Below are 18981 nucleotides of genomic sequence, written 5' to 3'. Positions count from 1 at the left end.
TTGGGACGTCCTTAACAGTTCCCACCCTGGAGTCTGAATGGCTGAAACATGAGCTGGACAGGAGGACCAGCTGCATCGTGCTGCTTTCTTAAAGCAAAAAGCAGTCAGATCAGATCTAGTAGACAGACTGCGAGCCAGCCAGCTGTTGGGGATCTGAGAAGTTGTTCTCCAGGAGTGTTTTAGAGGTTTATTTTGGCCAACAGCAACAACTGCAGGTGAAATGCATATACCTACTGTGAGGAAGGGAAATAAGTTGTTGCTATATTATAGTAAAATGTATTTTTTCTGCTGAGGGGCGTTCACCTCGTTTACCCGATTTAGGGTGTAAACTGTTAGAAACTGTATAAATGTGAGAGACAATTGTTTTGTGGCTTGTTTTGACATGAGAAGAGGATTACAGCTCAGAAATCCTGATGAACTAAGCGAACATTTTTTGCAATATCAGTGGGTAGTATTAAAGAGTATAGAAAGATGCATAGGCAGCTGGGTTAATACTTTCTATCTATTCAGGGCGGGTGTGTGGGTAACAAAGAACACAGATCGCTTTATGTTTAACCCTCTCTTATTTCTGTGCCTTACAGCATGCATAGACATAGCTTCCTTTGTCTAGCAGGGTGCTGGGTTGGTCGGATTCAGTGTCAGGCCAGAGGACTGGGATTTAGTATTATTTAAGGATGTAGTGACTGCTGGGTGTAGGGTGATCATGATTGGGGGCTGGTGCCCTGCTGGGTTTAGTGGTGATCTCACATAATCATTCTGCTCCATCCAGCTGAAAACAAAACTATCTTAAGTTTCACATTTTTGCTGAGCTTGTTTTGTTGAAGAGAGTAATACTAAACTCCACAGCATGTAGCTCTCCACAATACAGCAGACTCCTACTTAAATGTAGTGGATACATCCAACTTCACGGCCAGGAAACGGAAGAAGTAGTGTAGAACCAGAAGGTCACAATCAACTGATCTTGGAAACAGGACCGTGGTTTGGGATTAATAGGATGGGAATGTGGACACATCAATGCATATGATTTCTGCAGGGCATGGATTAGAGTTTTTTCCTCCCTCTTGGTGCACCAGTCTTCTGTGCATTTGTCAGGAACACTTATGTGGGTTACATTCCATTGTTTTGTTCACTTGTCTTAGAAAAACCCAAACAAAAAAGCCAGGTCAATGTCACATTTCAGTAGATTAAAAACAAGAAGTCTGTGAAGGAACTGAAACAAGCTTCATTCAGAGTCAGCCTCTGCAGCTGCCAGGAGTGTTGTACAGCCAAGGTAAGCACTTTTAGACTTCCAAATACTGATCGGAGAGGCCTAACTTCCAAAGAGCACCAATTCTTTAGTCACCGTTTTCTTGGGTTTTCAGGTCAGATGAAAAAGGAATTGGTGTATTAGAAATCTCTCAGTTCTGCTGATCTGAGGAACCAACACTGAGAGAGTTAATAGTCCCTTTGTTAAAAAGAACCCCGGCCCCCAGTCTGAAGCATTTGTGTAGTTAGTATTTCATGTAGGTTTCTGAATTGTATGTGAGGCCTTACAGCTTCTTTGTTCAGTTTCCAACTCAGGATTCTAGAGCGCTTAACAGAGCTTTCCTTTTTAGTAGGAAGGTCTAAAACAACCATTCCCCCCCTCCCTCCTTATGCTTCCATTTTAGATGTCTGTATCCTAGAAGGGAATTGGCTTTATGAATACCTTGGGTGAAAGGCATTTTATCAGGTAGCATATGAAATTAAATATGCTTATAGAACCACAGAGAACCATATTACAAAATACTTAGAATGCCATAAACTTACATGTTGCTTTACGAAAGTGGATAAGACCTGTTTCCTTGCCCCGGAGAAGAGATCAAGGACTGTTTACCAAAAACATTGCACAGTCTTTAGTGCTGAATAAACTAATGTTTTATGGCCATTCTAAAAAGTTGATTTATTTCTCTGTTTGTTGAGAAGCGCAACTATACATTTAAAGGAAGCTAATTACACAAACCTCTCTCTTAGAAGGGGAATTACAGGAAACCCGCTTGAGATAAAAAATGGGCAAGAGAATCCTAGAAACTAGAGATGGAAAAAGACCTGCTGTATCAGGGCATCTAGTACATTTCGCAGCCAGTGCCTAGACCAGGGATCAGCAACCTTTGGCACGCAGCCCGCCAGGGTAAGCCCCCTGGCGGGCCGGACTGATTTGTTTACCTGCCGCGTCCGCAGGTTCGGCCGATGGCGGCTCCCACTGGCTGCGGTTCGCCGCTCCAGGCCAATGGGGGCTGCGGGAAGCGGCGGCCGTGACCAGTGGGAGCCTCGATCGGCCAAACCTGCAGACGCGGCAGGTAAACAAACTGGTCCGGCCCGCCATGGGGCTTACCCTGGCGGGCCGTGTGCCAAAGGTTGCTGATCCCTGGCCTTGACACTCACAAAGAAGAGTTAAGGATTACATACCTGCCAGCAGGAATCCAGGGAGTGCAATACACAGCATTAAAAATCATGTGACTTCTACAACAGCCAATCCACGGTTGTTTCCCTAATATCCAAAAGCACCTTTTTGTTATGCTCTTAGAATAGCAGGATCTCCTGATTGATTGTCTGTTGAGGAAGCTATTGTTTCTCCTGCTGGATTTCTCTAGAATAATAAGGTGGTGAGGAAGGAAGAGAGATGATTTTTTGTGCCTATAAGTTTAAACAGAAGGTATTGACTATGGCCAGGAGAAAAGAATGAAACCATTGATGATAAACTAATACCTGTCACTAGCAGCGGATCTCCTCTGTATAATAGTGTGATGTGGGTCTTGGAATACCCCTACCTTTTGCTGCTTGATACTTTCTTTTGTTCCACTTGTATGGTTTATGCTTAGCCATACAGCTTTCCCCAACAGTACGTGTTAAGTTATACCATATATTTTAAATGGCAATATTGTTAACAAGTGAAGAAAGTGGGGAGGGAGAGGCTTCTAGCATCCAGGCTGGATGATTCTAAACCCAGCCCTGCATGCTTATGTCATTTCAGTTTAATGTACAGTTGTGTGTTTAATCCAGTCTCTGATTCCTGTAAATCCGCCGGCTTAGTGTTTTTGGAGTCCTGAGGGAAGGGCTTTGAGAAATAATAAGAAGACAAGTAATTAAACGGGGTCACTGGATTTGATGCTTATATGAACTGATGGACCAGAGTGGAGTTGCATAGCTGACAGATTAGCTGTTTGTTGTTAGATAATTCTCCACAGGGGATTTATAGTGCAGATGGTCATTACTTCCTTTATTCACTGAATATGAATTCTGGATGAGTTCAAGCAGGTAGGGGTGGTTTGGGGCTGAAGCCCCAGACTCCCCATACAGAAGAGTTAGATAACTCTGAGGCCCATCAGTGACGCTAGTAAGAGAGGCTTTGCTGTACTGTCCTGAGATTTGAGAAGAAATCCAGGTGTAAATCCGTCACATTCATCGCTCAGCGGGGGGATTCAGTAACTGATGCCCAGGCTCAGTTGGGCCAGTCCCTTCCTTCAACCTTCCTCAGTACACTTGGGCTGAGAGTAGGGTTGGCATGGTCCAGGATCCAGTCATTTCCTCTTTCTTCCATTGCGGGCATCTTTCGATTCTGAGCAGCCAAACCCTGCTGTATCCTTAATCCCTCCTGTGCAGTAGATGCTGACATGGCAACTCACCATGTATGTTTGTATGTCAGTATTTAAGCGGGTCTCAGCCAAGAAGAGGGGCAGACTCTCATCCATGGGTAATAGTCATTATTTGCATCTTGATGAGTGTAATGGGGTCAGTAGGACAGAACATAAGAGAAATGTAAGGCTTCTTACTTAGAGGAGGTGAGTTTTGTGTAGCCATGGAGCAGTATGGCTTATATAGTACTGAAATCCCTCTCTCTCCCTGGGAACTTCACCTAGGAAGGTGAGTCGATCATGCCATGGTTTTTGCCCCAAAGGGGGTAGCCCCCATCACATGTTCCCTTTCCATGAACTTTATCTGAATGTACAGTAGTCTCAACATTAAACAACGGAATTATATTTTCAATGTTCATTCACTTCTGGGGTGCAGGTTGGCTGTTCAATTCACTCCACTCTTTTGTAAAATCTTGGGGAAATAAACCCCTGCCTTCTTGATCTAGGATGTGGTAAGTTCTTTGAAAGGAGAGAGATAATTGGGCTGTTTCCATTGAAATAGACTATACTGAAATGTGTATTTACCTCACCTACTTTTGAAGGAAGAGTAGAATAAATTGTGAGTGCAGATGAAACTTGTTTGCTCTGGCCTTTCCCTCATCCATAGCAAATGTGAAGTGTGGGTGGGGTCCTTTGGAGAACAAGATTAGAATCACAACAAAGAGGAAAACCCTATGCAGGTTCCTTGTGTGTAGGAGTCCCTGCATGTCTGGGATGTGAGGAGGAGGAGAAAATGTTTGTTAGACAGCACTGTTTGTCTCCTGGCCTTTCTATACCAGTGCTGTATTTTTTCCCTTGTCACAGATTCTGGAACTTGCATGCATGCTGAGCATTTCTTGTGATCTTGGTGGTGAAAATGGTTTCCACCTTAGTCTGATTAAGTGTTTTTAAACCTGTTTTTAAAGGGACACTGTTGATTTAGATCACGCTTCTGTTGAAAATTTGCCCCCATTTTTTCTTTTCCCCTCAGCACAATATATAACCTCCTATCCAACCTTGGGTTTATGCAGCAAAGTCCTCATTGACTCACTCCACATCACTTGTGGCACTAGCAGGGTGGGCATGCTTTGGAGATACTAAACTGGTATCTACCTTAGTTTTGACAAAAACCAGTGTTTAACCATTTTGCTTAAATATTGAACCATAAAATATTTCTGGTGTTGGACTTGACACAGAAGCCAGGTGTAAGCTCAGTTCTGATCTCTGGCTCTGGCTTCCTATTGCTGCTAGTTTTCCTCTTTAGCAATCCAGGTGCTGCGGCCAAGAGACACAGAAATGCCAGTTTTTAGTCAACAGCTTTCAGATATAATTTGCAATATGGAAGAGAACTTCTCACCCAATGAATATTCCAAAATCTGTCCATGCAAAATGGGTGTGCAGTCTTCAAGACTGCAACAACCTCTCTTGCCCCCATGGTACTGGTGGTTTGGTTTCTGAGTTCTGCTGGATGTAAAAATTGTTGAAGTCTTGTGCTCTTTATAAAGCATCTGTTCAACTTTTTCTGCAGAGCCTGTTTCCTCAAGCTGGCACGGGAACTTGTTTGTTTCAGTGTAGGGATGTATATCTGTAAGGGAACGTTCTTTCCCTTTTTCTGTCTTTGCCTGCTCCCTCGCTGGACAGTGTGGGATGGAAAGGGTGTCCTGAGATGGGTGTTGGTCTCTAACTGGACTGTATGAGGTAGAAAAGATGTTCCCTCCCTTTCCTCTCCTCTGTTCCCAGGCTGGAAAGTGTGAGAAGGAAAGGGTTTTCTGGCAGAGTGAGTGTCTGCATACACATCTACTTGCTCAGTAGTCCAGAACTGATCTAGCTGCAGTTACTGCAGTGCAGAATTGAAGCTATGAGTTATCTCCCTCCTCCTCTTCTCCACCATCCCTCCTCCTCCCAGCCTCGCATTCAGGCTGGCTCTTGGGATGACTGTGCGTGGCCAGCTGGCTGCAGTTCTGATCATAGTGCATTAGTTACTAGCAGCCTGACACTGCAGAGTGTTCGTTTGGGAGTTGAGCTTCGATGGCAACCTTGGCTAGAGAGGAGCAGGGGCTGCTTATTGGCAAAGGTTGCTTTTGTCTCGCACAAAGCTGCTTTTGCAGAGGGTTGCTGAAGTGTGATACAATGCCTGTTTGTTTGCAATAGCTGGGAACCTCGTAGCTGAGTTGCAAGTGGGAAAGAGACAGAGAGGGAAGCCGGAGACAAACCAGCGGGGGAATTAGGAGCTGTGACGTCGTGTCTTCCCTCCTGTGCCGAAGCGAGCAAGGGAAGGGGAGGTAGAGAAAAAAAGAGAGAGACTGAGACTTACAACCGACCGCCATCCTGATGATGTGTCAGTCAAACACCCTGCAGGGACCAGATCTGCACGCAGGGAAATGGTGAGATGCTGTAAAGCTTTATCTAACCCTCCTCTCTCTTGCTACAACCTCCACAAAGTTAAAATTCATGTCCGAAGGCTACGTTCAGGGAACAGCGGCAGCTGTGCCGGGGAGCAGCACCTGCAACTGGAGAGTCCAGGCCCAGCTGGCTCTGCCGGGGGCACACCAAATAGGAGAGCCCGTTTCAGGTACTGTTTGGTGTTTTCTGCTTTGCAGGATGGCGATTGAAGGGCGAGATAAGGAAGGGAGGGTAGATGGGCAGAAGGAGTGACCGCCATCTGCAAAACCTTTGTTTGGCCTAATTACTATAAATCTCCTTATGCGCTGAATTGGCAAGGGAGGGGTTGCTGTTGTACAAGAGAAATAATGTTTCCTTTCTCTTCCAGTCCCCTTCTGATCAATGGGAGAGCAAAAAATCTAGAGAGGGATTCCTCTAAAACCAGGCCAAGGCGATGGGAAGGAAGGGGGTTTTAGAGCCAGCTGCCCGGATGCAGCTCTGCAGGGATTGGTTCATGATCGTCTGCAGTGAAGGGAGGGAGAAGGAGATGGGAGGGAAGAGCAGTACCTTGTCCTCTGAAACTCTTGGAGAGGCCATCTCTCTGTCAGGCTCTTGGGCCCTGGCGGATGAGAGGGAGGAGGAGCTGCAGGTGAGTTGTCTCTCTTATTCCTGTGCTGTGCGCTGGTCTTGCCTCATGCTGTTGAGGCCTGCTGTAGCGCTGCTGAGACAATACTTCAGCTACTCAGGTCTTTCTTCCACTCCAGCACACGGCCATTCTCTGGCTTTGGAGTTAGTAACGTTAGCCTACAGAGTAAATCGGTGAGCCAAAGGCACCATCTTGAGCCCACATGGTGACAGTTGCATCTCTTCAGGTGATGTTTTAATTTTTGACCCAAGTCCTCAGAAGGGCAAGTTGACCCTTTCTAGTCTCCCAGCTCCTTTCTCTCTTGGAGAGAACTGTAGAGTGTGTTACAGCTCACGCTTCAAATTTTTTCATCCTGCAAGGGACGGGAGTGCTCTTCAAAATAACTTGTAGCAGGAGCCTTCCCCTTCCAATCAGCATGCACATATAGTCATGCTCAGCACACTACGTCACCTCCAAAGATGCAGGGAGAAGAATTGTTCCCCAGCTGTTAGCACAGTGCCAAACAGACCTGGATGTTTTGTCCTGGGTTGGGTGGACATTAACCTAATGATGAGACCCAGAAAATCTTGAGAATGAGGCTAAGCATGAGGTACCCTGGGGAGATCCCAAGAGAAGAAAGGAATAAGAGAGTTTGCCCAGGGAAGACTCAAGCACAGCAAAAACTGGAGGAATGAGATGTCTTGTGGAAACAGGAATGAGGTTTGGAGCTTTTCCATGCTGAGTCACTGGTTCAATTCTGGCCCAGACTGGTAATGACCACAAGTCATAGTCTGTCAGCCACCTGATGGCTCTTTGTGTGAAATGAATTTGTTCTCAATTCAGGCATCTACATCACAGAAAACCCCACCTAAACACAGTTGCTAAAGAGGCCAAAGTTTGAATGGGCCATAGATAGTAACTACCCTGCTACGCTGGCAGGATGTGTGTTTTAGTTCTTGTATCATCTGTCTAAGACTGAGGTGCCCAATAAGAAATGTAAAACCCGAAAGATGCCTTTTGACCTCTGCTCTTTGGGCAGTGTGCACTAACTCACAAATCCCACTTCTGTTTGTCTCTTAAGGTCAGGCTTGACAAAGCCCTGGCTGGGATGATTTAACTGGGAATTGGTCCTGCTTCGAGCAGGGGGTTGGACTAGATGACCTTCTGGGGTCCCTTCCAACCCTTATATTCTATGATTCTATGAAGTGTTAAATAGCTGGCCAGGTGGAACCAACTGCTAGCAGGCCTGCTGCAGGAGCACTTCAGTTTGACCCCAATGGCTTTTGTGATCCTTTCTAGGACTTACCCTGACTTTATTGTGTCTATGTCCAGATGGGTACTTTCTGCTGCTGCCTGTTTCTGGGGCTCACCTGACAAGACCAGGAGGTACAGGCATGAGTCCCTCTTGCTGCTGCTAAAAACAGGCAGGAGAGAGGAGCAAGTATATGCACTTCCCTTTCCCTTAGCAGGAGCACACTGTGCTTATGGCACTGTAGCTGTCTCTCTCCCAACAGAATGAGAGTCTAGGATTAGGTCAGTTTCATCCCACTATTGCATGTAGGAACAGCACTGTGGATGGAACTTCTGAAATGCAGGATTCCCATTATGCCAGATCTTGTTGAAATCCTGGAGCCAGAAACGACATTGCCCTGGGTTTGTGGCTGTTTGTCTCACTGGAATATCATCTGTTCTTTCCTTAGCACTTGCCTAACACTTTTTTGCCCTAAATAGGGATTTTATTCCTAGAATCCTAGATTGCTAGCTTTCAAAGTGCTTTACTGGGCTGATCACTCTAACTCTCCAGGAGCTGGAGAGGGTACAGGCAAATGTTTCCTCTTGAGTAGCTACTTATTCTTGTGGTGTTTGAAAGAAGTTCCTGGGTTTTCCCCCTTTTGGTGTTCCATATCATATTGTGTATGTTCTAGCATTACCTGGCTGGACCAGTTGCTGCCTTGTTTTCACCTGTATCTCAGCCTTTGTCTAATGCAAAAGGTTTTGCCTTTAATTAATTTGCCGGTAGGCATGAATAATGGAAGTTGTCCTGTGCCCCGGGCAGCTCATACTCATGTTTGAGCTGAACTGCTCCTGTATTTTGGGAAAGGAGCAGATCTGAACCAAAGTCAGGGAGTTGCAGAATCACTGACAAGCATTGAACAAACTCTGTCAGGAGCTGGTGGTTCTGAGGCTGAGTTGGCTGACCCTTTTGTGTGTGTATGTGATCCTACAGGTTGCAATTCCCCCAGCTGGCCCTGAGGCGGAGGTTGGGCCAGCTGAGCTGTATGTCTAGGCCTGCTCTGAAACTCCGTTCTTGGCCTCTGACTATTCTCTATTATCTTCTGCCTTTCGGTGCTCTTAAACCCTTGACCAGAGTGGGATGGAGGCCTATGAGCAGGGTAAGTGTGAGCAGGTCTCTCCTTTGTAACAACCCTGTGGGCAAATGTTCTATTATAATGGAGGGAGGCTGGCAGCAGGGGGAGACTACAGTAGAGCTGGAGACAGCATGGTGCTGATGGCTGATATTAAAGCAGAACTGCAGCTCATACCTTCCTCTCCCCCAACTGCGTGTGGTTTTTTTCCTTTGTGGTGAAGCTTTAGGGATTATGTAATTCTCCTTTCAGAGACAGATGATGAATTTTCAGGGCATAGAATTTGTTATGATCCCCTAACAAACAAGTTCCCAAGCTGGGGAATCAGTGGAAACAGCTGCATTTATTCAGATAGTAACACCCACAAATATCAGAGCTAGGGCTAAGGCAGACCACGCCTCTTCTCCATCCCTTTTCATGGACACATTCATGTAGTCTCTCTGCTGCTGCAATTTGTGTGTGAGAATGGTTGGCTGTTCAATTCCTTCTTGGGCGCCTGGAATGCTGACTGCCCAGAGGATGTGCTAATGCAGGCATCCCTGACTCAAATGATGAAATTTTGTTTCAGTACATGGACCTGCATACTTATACAAATGTGCCTGCTCTTGAGAGGATGCCATTTTGACAGCTATTTCATTAAACAGAGACTATCAACTTGAAACCCCATCACTTGCAAAAGTGAAGTATGTATTTTCAGGCACTGCACCTGTCCCCAAGTTGTCTTCCCAATTTTTGTGGTTTTGCAATCACCCCCTTCCCCTTTTTTTTTTTAAATCTCTTCTGTGACTGTCCACAAATAGGTGAAACTCTTTCTACAGGGATAACATGAAACTGACTCTGTCCAACGCCTGTCAAATGTGCAAAGTGTAAACACGAGAAAAAACAGAACAATATTTCTCTCTCATCCTTCTATTGTCATGGTCTAAAGTGTTACCTGTAACAATAGATGGTTTAAAACATTTCAGTCTGAAGTAAGATTAAGCTGACGTGCTCTTTCGCTCTCTCTCTAATGGTTGGATTTTATTTTTAAGCATCATCCATAGCACAGTCAAAACTCAGAATACTGGACTGGTCTGAGTGAAGGTGAGTTGAGTGGAGTATTATCCATTAGCAGGTGAAATAAATTTGCTTAATAGAACATACGGGCTAAAAGACCAGTTCTCTGGAGGGGTCTGTATTGCTACATTCTGCAGGTCCTAACGTTGAGGGATACCCATATAGTAGAGAATAAATAGTGCCTCTTAGGAAAGAAATGAGAGAACCCTTTTACTCGGAGTTGGAATTAACCAGCCACCTTGTTCTGCAAACTTTTACCAGAGGTTTTCAGAAAACAGCTTACTGTGCAAAACTTATTTCAGAAGGCTCCAGCCTTCCTCTATGTTTTTGGGATTACAACATGCTCTCGTGAGCTGTGTGGGTGATACCACGTACCACAAACAACAGGTGAGTGAGTTTTTGGAGATTGCCCAAACAATAAGGCTTGGTGTACACACAGTTCTTTTACTGATAAAGCTATCATTTGGGGTGTGATTTTTTGTTTGTTTGACCACTATAGTTACACTGATATAAGCCCTAGTGTGGCACAGTTATGCCAGTAGAAAGGTGCAATATATGGATATAGTTTATTTGTCTTTATGGTAATAAGCTACACTGGTATAAGAACAGTGTAACTGTGTCCACACCAGAGGAGTTGTATTGCTTTAATTATACCAGTATAGTTAAAAGCAGTGCACCTTTTATGTGTAGACAAGGTACTTTATAATTCCAGAAATAGATGGGCTTGGGAGAAGCAACACACTAGGCATTGAAATGCCAACAGAAATGTATTTCTAAGTCAGTTTTCTTTGGGTTGTTCACAAAAATAAATATATTAGTAATGTTTCACTGCCTCCAATTAGTGCTGTAATAGAATGTCCCAAATGCACAGCTTCTCTGTGAGCTTCCTGGGAGCAGTTTCCACTAACTTGCATATGAAGCTTCAGCATACAAGGGGAAGAGGGTCCATGCATTGTAGCTGCCCTCCACTGTAGGTGGCTGGCAGGACTTCTGTGCTGCGATTGGAAGAATGGGTTTGTGCTTTTATTATTTGCCTTAAGGCAACAAAAACAACAACAGAAATTATACTGACAAAATGGATTTTTTATCTCTTTCTCAAAACAGATGAAACATCCAAATTGGCTTTACTTTTGTTGTGGTCTTCATTTCATCTGGTCCCCCATCCCTACACATCAGCATGGGGGCAGGGAGGGTAAGGTTCTGGTCTTGGTTTATTGAAGACTTCAAGGTAAATTCATCCTTGGTGTAACTCCACTGAAGTGAAGGGAGTCACAGTAGGAATGAATTGGATTCTTCCATTTTGGGAGCAAAGGGAAGAAGGGCTAAAAGCGGTAGAACGAACAGAAATAGCATGGTGTGATTCCTTTCTCTCGTTACAGTGTGTACGGTAACACCCATTGTTTCATGTTCTCTGTGTATATAAATGTCCCCACTGTATTTTCCACTGAATGCATCCGATGAAGTGAGCTGTAGCTCACGAAAACTTATGCTCAAATTTGTTAGTCTCTAAGGTGCCACAAGTACTCTTTTTCTTTTTGCGGATACAGACTAACACGGCTGCTACTCTGAAACCTTTCTCTCTAGGTTTCTCTGTACAAATCAGTACCAACACGACTGCTTTCACGAGCCTGGGGTCGTTTGAACCAGGTCGAGCTGCCCACCTGGCTCCGGAAGCCTGTCTACAGCCTGTATATCTGGACATTTGGAGTGAACATGAAAGAAGCAGCTGTCGAAGATCTTCATCACTATAGAAACCTGAGCGAATTCTTCCGCAGAAAGCTGAAGCCCCAGTCCCGGCCAGTCTGCTGCTATCACAGTGTGGTGAGGAGGAGGGTTTGCAATGTTTTATTTTGTTCCAGAGGAGCTACACATTGATGTGTAAATGTTCCCATCCCTCACCTTGGAACGTGTGCTATGTCTGTAGGCCAAAACTCTGAATATTGGGCCGGCCTGAGTGGAGTTGTTGGTCTGTCACTCACCCCTTTTCTGTATGGGTTGTTGCTCTTGGTTACACCCATATCCAGCCTGTCTGTATGGCAACAGATCATGGCCCTAACTGAACTACTTGGTTGGGGTAGGTAAAAGTCCAGTCTGATTTATTCGAGACACCGGACTGGACCAGGTGCTCTCAAAGTCTCTGTAGTGGTCACAGCATTGGCATTCACTTCGAACAAATAATGGTCTTTCTGGATCTCACGGGCCTTCCTATTTGCCTTTCTTTCTGTGAAAATATCAAAGGTCTGATACAAAAAGAGGCTAGGCTTATCCCTGTGTGGGGGCGAGAGGTTATATAAAGGGGAAGAGATGTGAAATGTTGGGGTTCAAATGATCAGTGGACTTGTGTTTCTGATGGCTAAGTGTGAGAGATGCATGGATTTTCACTGCAGTTTACTTTTTTTGTTCCCTGTAGATCAGTCCCTCAGATGGAAAGATTCTGAACTTTGGACAAGTGAAAAACTGCGAAGTGGAACAGGTGAAGGGTGTCACCTACTCGCTGGAGTCCTTCCTCGGGCCGTGCACCAGCACAGAAGACGTGCAGTTTAGCCAAAGTAAGTTGCCTCCTAGCCTGTTTCTGTCATTTCACTGTTCCTGGTAATTGCAGGGACGGGGTGAATCATAGCTATCTGCTCTCAACTAGGCAACTCTGCTTCATTATAGCTCAAACTGAGGAATAACATGTGGGGTGTAATGTTCCATGTTGGATTCCTCTATCTCCTTAGTAGCCTGTCCCTCACTTGCAGCCTCAGCCCTTTTCTCTACATTTTAACTTTTCAGTTCCCTCAAGTGCATGGTTATATTGGGTAGATTCTGGGTAACTTCAAGGTCTGTGACCATAATGAGGCTTGCTCCTGCTGGGAGGCTGAAACATGTCCAGATGTTTGACTAGCAAAGATGGAAGCTGTAGGAACTAGTCCAGGGGGTCCCCCCCGCCCCAGTTATTTCCTGTGTCTGTCAAGCTCCCCCCTCCAGTGTGCCTCGTCCCCGTTCCTCTACCTACCTCCAGGCGCTTCCTGCTGCCAAACAGCTGTTTGGTGGCACTTAGTGGTTTCCAGGAGGGAGAGGAGAGGAGGTGGGGCGGGGGCGGGGATTTGGGGAAGGGGTTGGAATAGGGGCAAGGAGGGGGCAGAGTTGGGGTGGGGACTTTGGGGAAGGGGTTGGAATGAGGCTGGGGAAGATGAGAAGAGGTGGGGTGGGGCCTTATGGAAGGGGTGGAGTGGGGATGGGGCCAGGGACAGCAGGGGGATGGGGTAGCGTCAGTGATGCAGTCCTCGGACCAATGTATTAGTCTTCATGCGGACCTCCTGGTAATTCTAGTTTGAGATCCATGAACTAGTCTATTAGACCCAATTTATGCAGCAGCACCCCCTGTATGGAGACTGATCTCTGCTCTCATGCCTAGAGGTCTGCCTTTTAGGTCAGGGCTGGGGCACTGTGAGGAAGTTTGTGCTGTCATTGTCTTTGCTGTGCCTGTTCTGTGGAAATAGAGCTGTCTTCAAAGCCCTTGGTTTGGGTGTCAGGATCTTGTGTTAAACCTGTGTATAGACAATATGTGACAGAAAGAAGCCCTTTTTGAAAGCTCCAGAATTGTTTTTGTGATGTGTATGCAAATGCAACTAAAAGCATTTTGTAAGCTGGGACATTACACCCCAATAGTTCTGAGGTGTCTTTTAAGACAAATTATTTGTGTTCTATGAGACTCCGTCTCAAGCCCCTGCTGTTTGTCTGGGGAAGCTGGGGCTCTTTAAAGTTCGTTGGATTCTTCTGGGCTTGGACTTCAAAGATGTTTAAAACCTAGCTGTGTGTTAAAGGGACACGAGCTTTTTAAAATGCTGATTCTTGGCCTTGAAGAACTACTTTCTGGGTACTCTTCTTTCAAAGCTTCCTGTAGCCACAATGGGCCTTTGAAGAGGGACATACGGTCAGCTTGAATTGTCCCTAAAGTAATAGGGAGCAAGCAAAGGAAAAATTGACAAGGCAAATCCCTCCCACTGCATGCTCTGTATCCCCCTCTATGATCCAAGTATCAGCCTCCAGTTTACATGAAATCTTAGGAGTTAAGGAACCCTGTCAATTCAGCGTGGCGTAAAATGTAGATTTTTGTAAAATCAAATTTACAAAATTTGCCAGAAGCCTTCTCCTGCAGCATTTACCCAACCCAAACACTGACAAGTCTGATTTCACTGTCCAAGCTGAAGGAAGTGGAAAAGTGAACAGCATCAGTAGTGAGAAGTAAATTGGATTTCTGTAATTCTTCCTGTTTTAGTAATCAAAGGGTTGTTAATAACACAAGTAAGAAAATGTTTAGTTTATAGTTGCAGAAGGTGTGGCCTGAGAGCATGCTCAACACTGAAGACATTCAAGGAATTAATTTTAAGGCTGACTCCTCTCCTTACCATGTACCCTGAAAGGGTTCTGCATGGTCCCAACAAATGTGTTCACTGAGGGCTATTACATGTTTGGAATTCTGTTGCTGATTCATCTATTAAGCTCTCTTGCCAGTGAATGCCCCCAGGGTCACTTTGTGGGCTGTATTTAGTGATCTGCTGTTAACACTGGTTTTCTGAGTATCATAGTAGCACATTTCCCATTGGAGACTTGTCTCACAATACATTCTCTCACAGATTATTTCGGTTGTTCTTTTTAACCCCTTTTGTCTTCTGCTGTTCCACTGCAGCCTCATCCTGCAACTCATTCCAGAACCAGCTAGTCACAAAGGAGGGGAACGAGCTCTATCACTGTGTCATCTACCTGGCGCCTGGGGACTATCACTGCTTCCACTCGCCCACTGACTGGAGAGTGTCGCACAGACGCCACTTCCCAGGTAGATTCTACTTCCATGAAGGGGAAACAGAGCAGGTGTAAAAGCAGGGGGATTACTGAGAGATGCCTCAGTCAGAGCACTTGAATTGTGATGTGCTAGAGAATCAGAGGGCAGCTATTTGTCTTAAAAAACACATTGAGGATCATGCTTCCCCAAAATCCTGAATACTGTGCTAATGAATTTCAGGGCTTAATAGTCTGATATTTGAGTTAAATTGGTAATGTTGAAGATGGATAACTTGGTCTCTCAACAGACCTAATTCTCTCAACTAAACAAAGAGGTGTACGGAGACCCAGATCTGTTTCCAGCAGACTTTACTGAAATGGCTGTTAAGAGCTTGAAGAATGCCAGTCAGCATCTTGAGAGGGAACAAGGGCATTCCTCACCCACCACAGTAAACTGCCCTGTTGCTGGTAAAAGAGAGGATGTCCTAGAGGGGCATCTGATTGTTGTGGATAACCCTGCACATCAGAGATTCAGAAGACGACACTAAGCACAATCACTTGATTTGAATTGGGGTTATGGAGTTTTGCCCTCTCCTTCACAGACAGTCATGCTCCTTAGTCCAGCAGATGGAAATTCATTTTTTTAATTACCTAGGAACAAAGAGAGGAGTTGGACTTGGTTTCGGTTTCAGATGCTATGTGTGAGAGAGACAAGACCTGGCAAGAAAGTTGATCTGCCAAGCTTCAGCGTGAAGCTAAGGTTTGTGGCTGAGTAAACCCTTTAAGCCAGGGGTTTCTTAGGGAAATGCTGCCAGGAGAGCCATTGAAATAGAGCAATGTGCATAGGAGTACAGAATGAAACATTCTAATGCACTGTGTGCTCCCCTGTATTGTGTGACAGGGTGGAAACCTTTAAGGTTCCTATTGTGATTCATTTTCTTTCGGGATCCTAGATCTATTTATTAATCCTTCATGTTCACATCTGGCCAGCTATGGTGACTCAGATCTGTAGTGCTACACAACCACTTCTTCACACGTTGCAAAGGGCATTTGAGAGACTGGTGGGGTTGGCTGGGGTGGGGTTTTTTTTCCCCTAAAGCTTTGGCGAGGCAGCCCAATGAGCTCATCCCTTAGATATAAAGACTTTTGCCTGCGTCCTTAGACTTTAGAGGTAGAGCTGTTGTGTAGTCAGATCTTAGTCAGCTCCTGTGGAGCACTTGGTAATCCAGGCTCAGAAACAGGCTTGTTCTGGTTTGAGTTCATTAGGTAGCTGGGTTCCTCCTCCTTGCCTGTTTGGTGATAGCAATGTTTTCAGGGCATGTAACAGTGACGCTTTGAACTCTGAGAGATGGCATTAGGGTGAAATACTGTGGTCTGAGCCCAGGGCAAAAATTAACAAGGTTGATATATCATGTGTAGAGGGGTGTTAATATGCCTTAGTTTCTGGCATAAATATTTTCCCTTCATTCAACTCCTGTTGTTTCTAGGGGATGGATGTAGCAGGACCTCGGACATGCTGGATGATAGTGATAGGAGCTAAAGAACAGGAGTACTTGTGGCACCTTAGAGACTAACAAATTTATTAGAGCATAAGCTTTCGTGGGCTACAGCCCGCTTCATCGGATGCATAGAATGGAACATATAGTAAGAAGATAGATAGATACATACATACATCCACACACACACACAGAAGGTGGAAGTTGCCATACAAACTGTAAGAGGCTAATTAAGATGAGCTATTATCAGCAGGAGAAAAAAAACTTTTGTAGTGATAATCAAGATGGCCCATACAGATAGTTGACAAGAAGGGGTGAGGATACTTAACGTAGGGAAATAGATTCAATGTGTAAATGACCTAGCCACTCCCAGTCTCTATTCAAACCCAAGTTAATGGTATCTAGTTTGCATATTAATTCAAGCTCAGCAGTTTCTTGTTGGAGTCTGTTTTTGAAGCTTTTCTGTTGCAAAATTGCCACCCTTAAATCTTTTACTGAGCAGCTAGAGAGGTTCAAGTGTTCTCCTACCGGATTTTGAATGTTATGATTCCTGATGTCAGATTTGTGTCCATTTATTCTTTTGCATAGAGACTGTCCGGTTTGGCCAATGTACAAGGCAGAGGGGCATTGCTGGCACGTATCACATTGGTAGATGTGCAGGTGAACAAGCCCCTGATGGCATGGCTAATGTGATTAGGTCCTATGATGGTGTCACTTGAATAAATATGTGGACAGAGTTGGCATCAGGCTTTGTTGCAAGGATTGGTTCCTGGGTTAGTGTTTTTGGTGTGTGGTTGCTGGAGAGTATTTGCTTCAGGTTGGGGGGGGGCTGTCTGTAAGCAAGGACTGGTCTGTCACCCAAGATCTGTGAGAGTGAGGGATCATTTTTCAAGATAGGTTGTAGATCTTTGATGATGCGCTGGAGAGGTTTTAGTTGGGGGCTGAAGGTGACAGCTAGTAGAGTTATTTTCTTTGTTGGGCCTGTCCTGTAGTAGGTGACTTCTGGGTACTCTTCTGGCTCTGTCAATCTGTTTTTTCACTTCAGCAGGTGGGTACTGTAGTTTTAAGAATGCTTGATAGAGATCTTGTAGGTGTTTGTCTCTGTCTGGGGGATTGGAGCAAATGCAGTTGTATCTTAGAGCTTGGCTATAGACAATGAGTGTGTCCTTGATGGAAACTGGAAGCATGTAGGTAAGTATAGCAGTTAGTAGGTTTCCGGTATAGGGTGGTGGTTGTGACCATCGCTTATTAGCACAGCAGTGTCCAGGAAATTGACAGCTGTGGATTGGTCTAGGCTGAGGTTGATGGTGGGAGGGAAGTTGTTGAAATCATGGTGGAATTCCTCAAGGGTTTCTTTTCCATGGGTCCAGATGATGATGTCATCAGTGTAGCGCAAATAGAGTAGGGGCGTTACGGGACGAGAGCTAAGGAAGCGTTCTAAGTCAGCCATAAAAATGTTGGCATACTGTGGGGCCATGCGGGTACCCATAGCAGTGCCACTGACTTGAAGGTATACATTGTCCCCAAATGTGAAATAGTTATGGATGAGGACAAAGTCACAAAGGTCAGCCACCAGGTTTGCTGTGACGGTATCGGGGATACTGTTCCTGATGGCTTGTAGTCCATCTTTGTGTGGAATGTTGGTGTCGAGGGCTTCTGCATCCATAGTGGCCAGGATGGTGTTTTTCAGGAAGATCACCGATGGATTGTAGTTTCTTCAGGAAGTCACTGGTGTCTCGAAGATAGCTGGGAGTGCTGGTAGCGTAGGGCCTGAGGAGAGAGTCCACATAGCCAGACAATCCTGCTGTTAGGGTGCCAATGCCTGAGACGATGGGGCGTCCAGGATTTCCAGGTTTATGGATCTTGGGTAGGGCCTGAGGAGAGAGTCCACATATTTCTCCTGCTGATAATAGCTCATCTTAATTAATTAGCCTCTTACAGTTTGTATGGCAACTTCCACCTTCTCTGTATGTATATCCATATCTTCTTACTATAAGTTCCATTCTGTGCATCCGATGAAGTGGGCTGTAGCCCATGAAAGCTTATGCTCTGATAAATTTGGTAGTATCTAAGGTGCCACAAGTACTCCTGTTCTTTTTGCAGAGACAGACAAACACGGCTGCTACTCTGAAACCTATGAGCTAAAGAACACTCAAGTGTTATCTGCTCCCCACCTAGCGTATCTACAGTGCAGCTGGAAGCGTGGGCTAGAAAGCATACTCCCAGCTGCAGTGTAGACATACCCTTAGTAACCGTTCTGTTTTTGCTACTGCCCAGCTGAAGGCTTTATTTGCTGTGCACAGTGCAACAGAACCTCTGTGCATCTTCTGATCCTTCATATTCTTGATAATACTTAGTATTTGTCTCACTTCTTAGAAATTAGCTTTAATCTGGCCTTTCTTTGTTGGTCTCTAAATTATTGTGCCTTAAATCTATCAAAATACTGCCGCAAGAACAAAGAATATTTCATCTTGCTCTTCCTGTTTACTACAGGCTCCCTGATGTCTGTGAATCCTGGTGTTGCCCGCTGGATCAAGGAACTCTTCTGCCATAATGAGCGGGTTGTACTTACTGGTGATTGGAAACATGGCTTTTTTTCCCTAACAGCAGTAGGAGCCACAAATGTTGGCTCCATCCGCATCTACTTCGACCGGGTG

The 18981-nt window shown here is 45.1% G+C and overlaps 1 protein-coding gene across 7 annotated transcripts in view; it reads left to right on the top strand.

The window, feature by feature from the left end:
* Positions 1–18981, top strand: part of PISD (phosphatidylserine decarboxylase) — a 47021-nt gene that overhangs the window by 21302 nt on the left and 6738 nt on the right. For 2 of the 7 annotated variants that reach the window (XM_048821045.2, XM_048821048.2), the window contains 4 exons: positions 11646–11882; positions 12472–12610; positions 14737–14883; positions 18818–18978. In XM_048821045.2, the coding sequence (XP_048677002.1) occupies positions 11646–11882; positions 12472–12610; positions 14737–14883; positions 18818–18978 (684 nt within the window). Of the gene's footprint in view, positions 1–92; positions 216–263; positions 1271–5525; positions 6205–8866; positions 9033–11645; positions 11883–12471; positions 12611–14736; positions 14884–18817; positions 18979–18981 lie in introns of those variants that run through there. The other 5 variants (XM_048821042.2, XM_048821041.2, XM_048821040.2 and 2 more) reach the window with 5 other exon arrangements.

This window comes from Caretta caretta, chromosome 15 (assembly GCF_965140235.1).
Source record: "Caretta caretta isolate rCarCar2 chromosome 15, rCarCar1.hap1, whole genome shotgun sequence".
Classification (NCBI taxonomy): Eukaryota; Metazoa; Chordata; order Testudines; family Cheloniidae; genus Caretta; species Caretta caretta.
The sequence above is the reverse complement of the archived record's forward strand: the minus strand, read 5'-3'. Positions and strand labels throughout refer to the sequence as shown.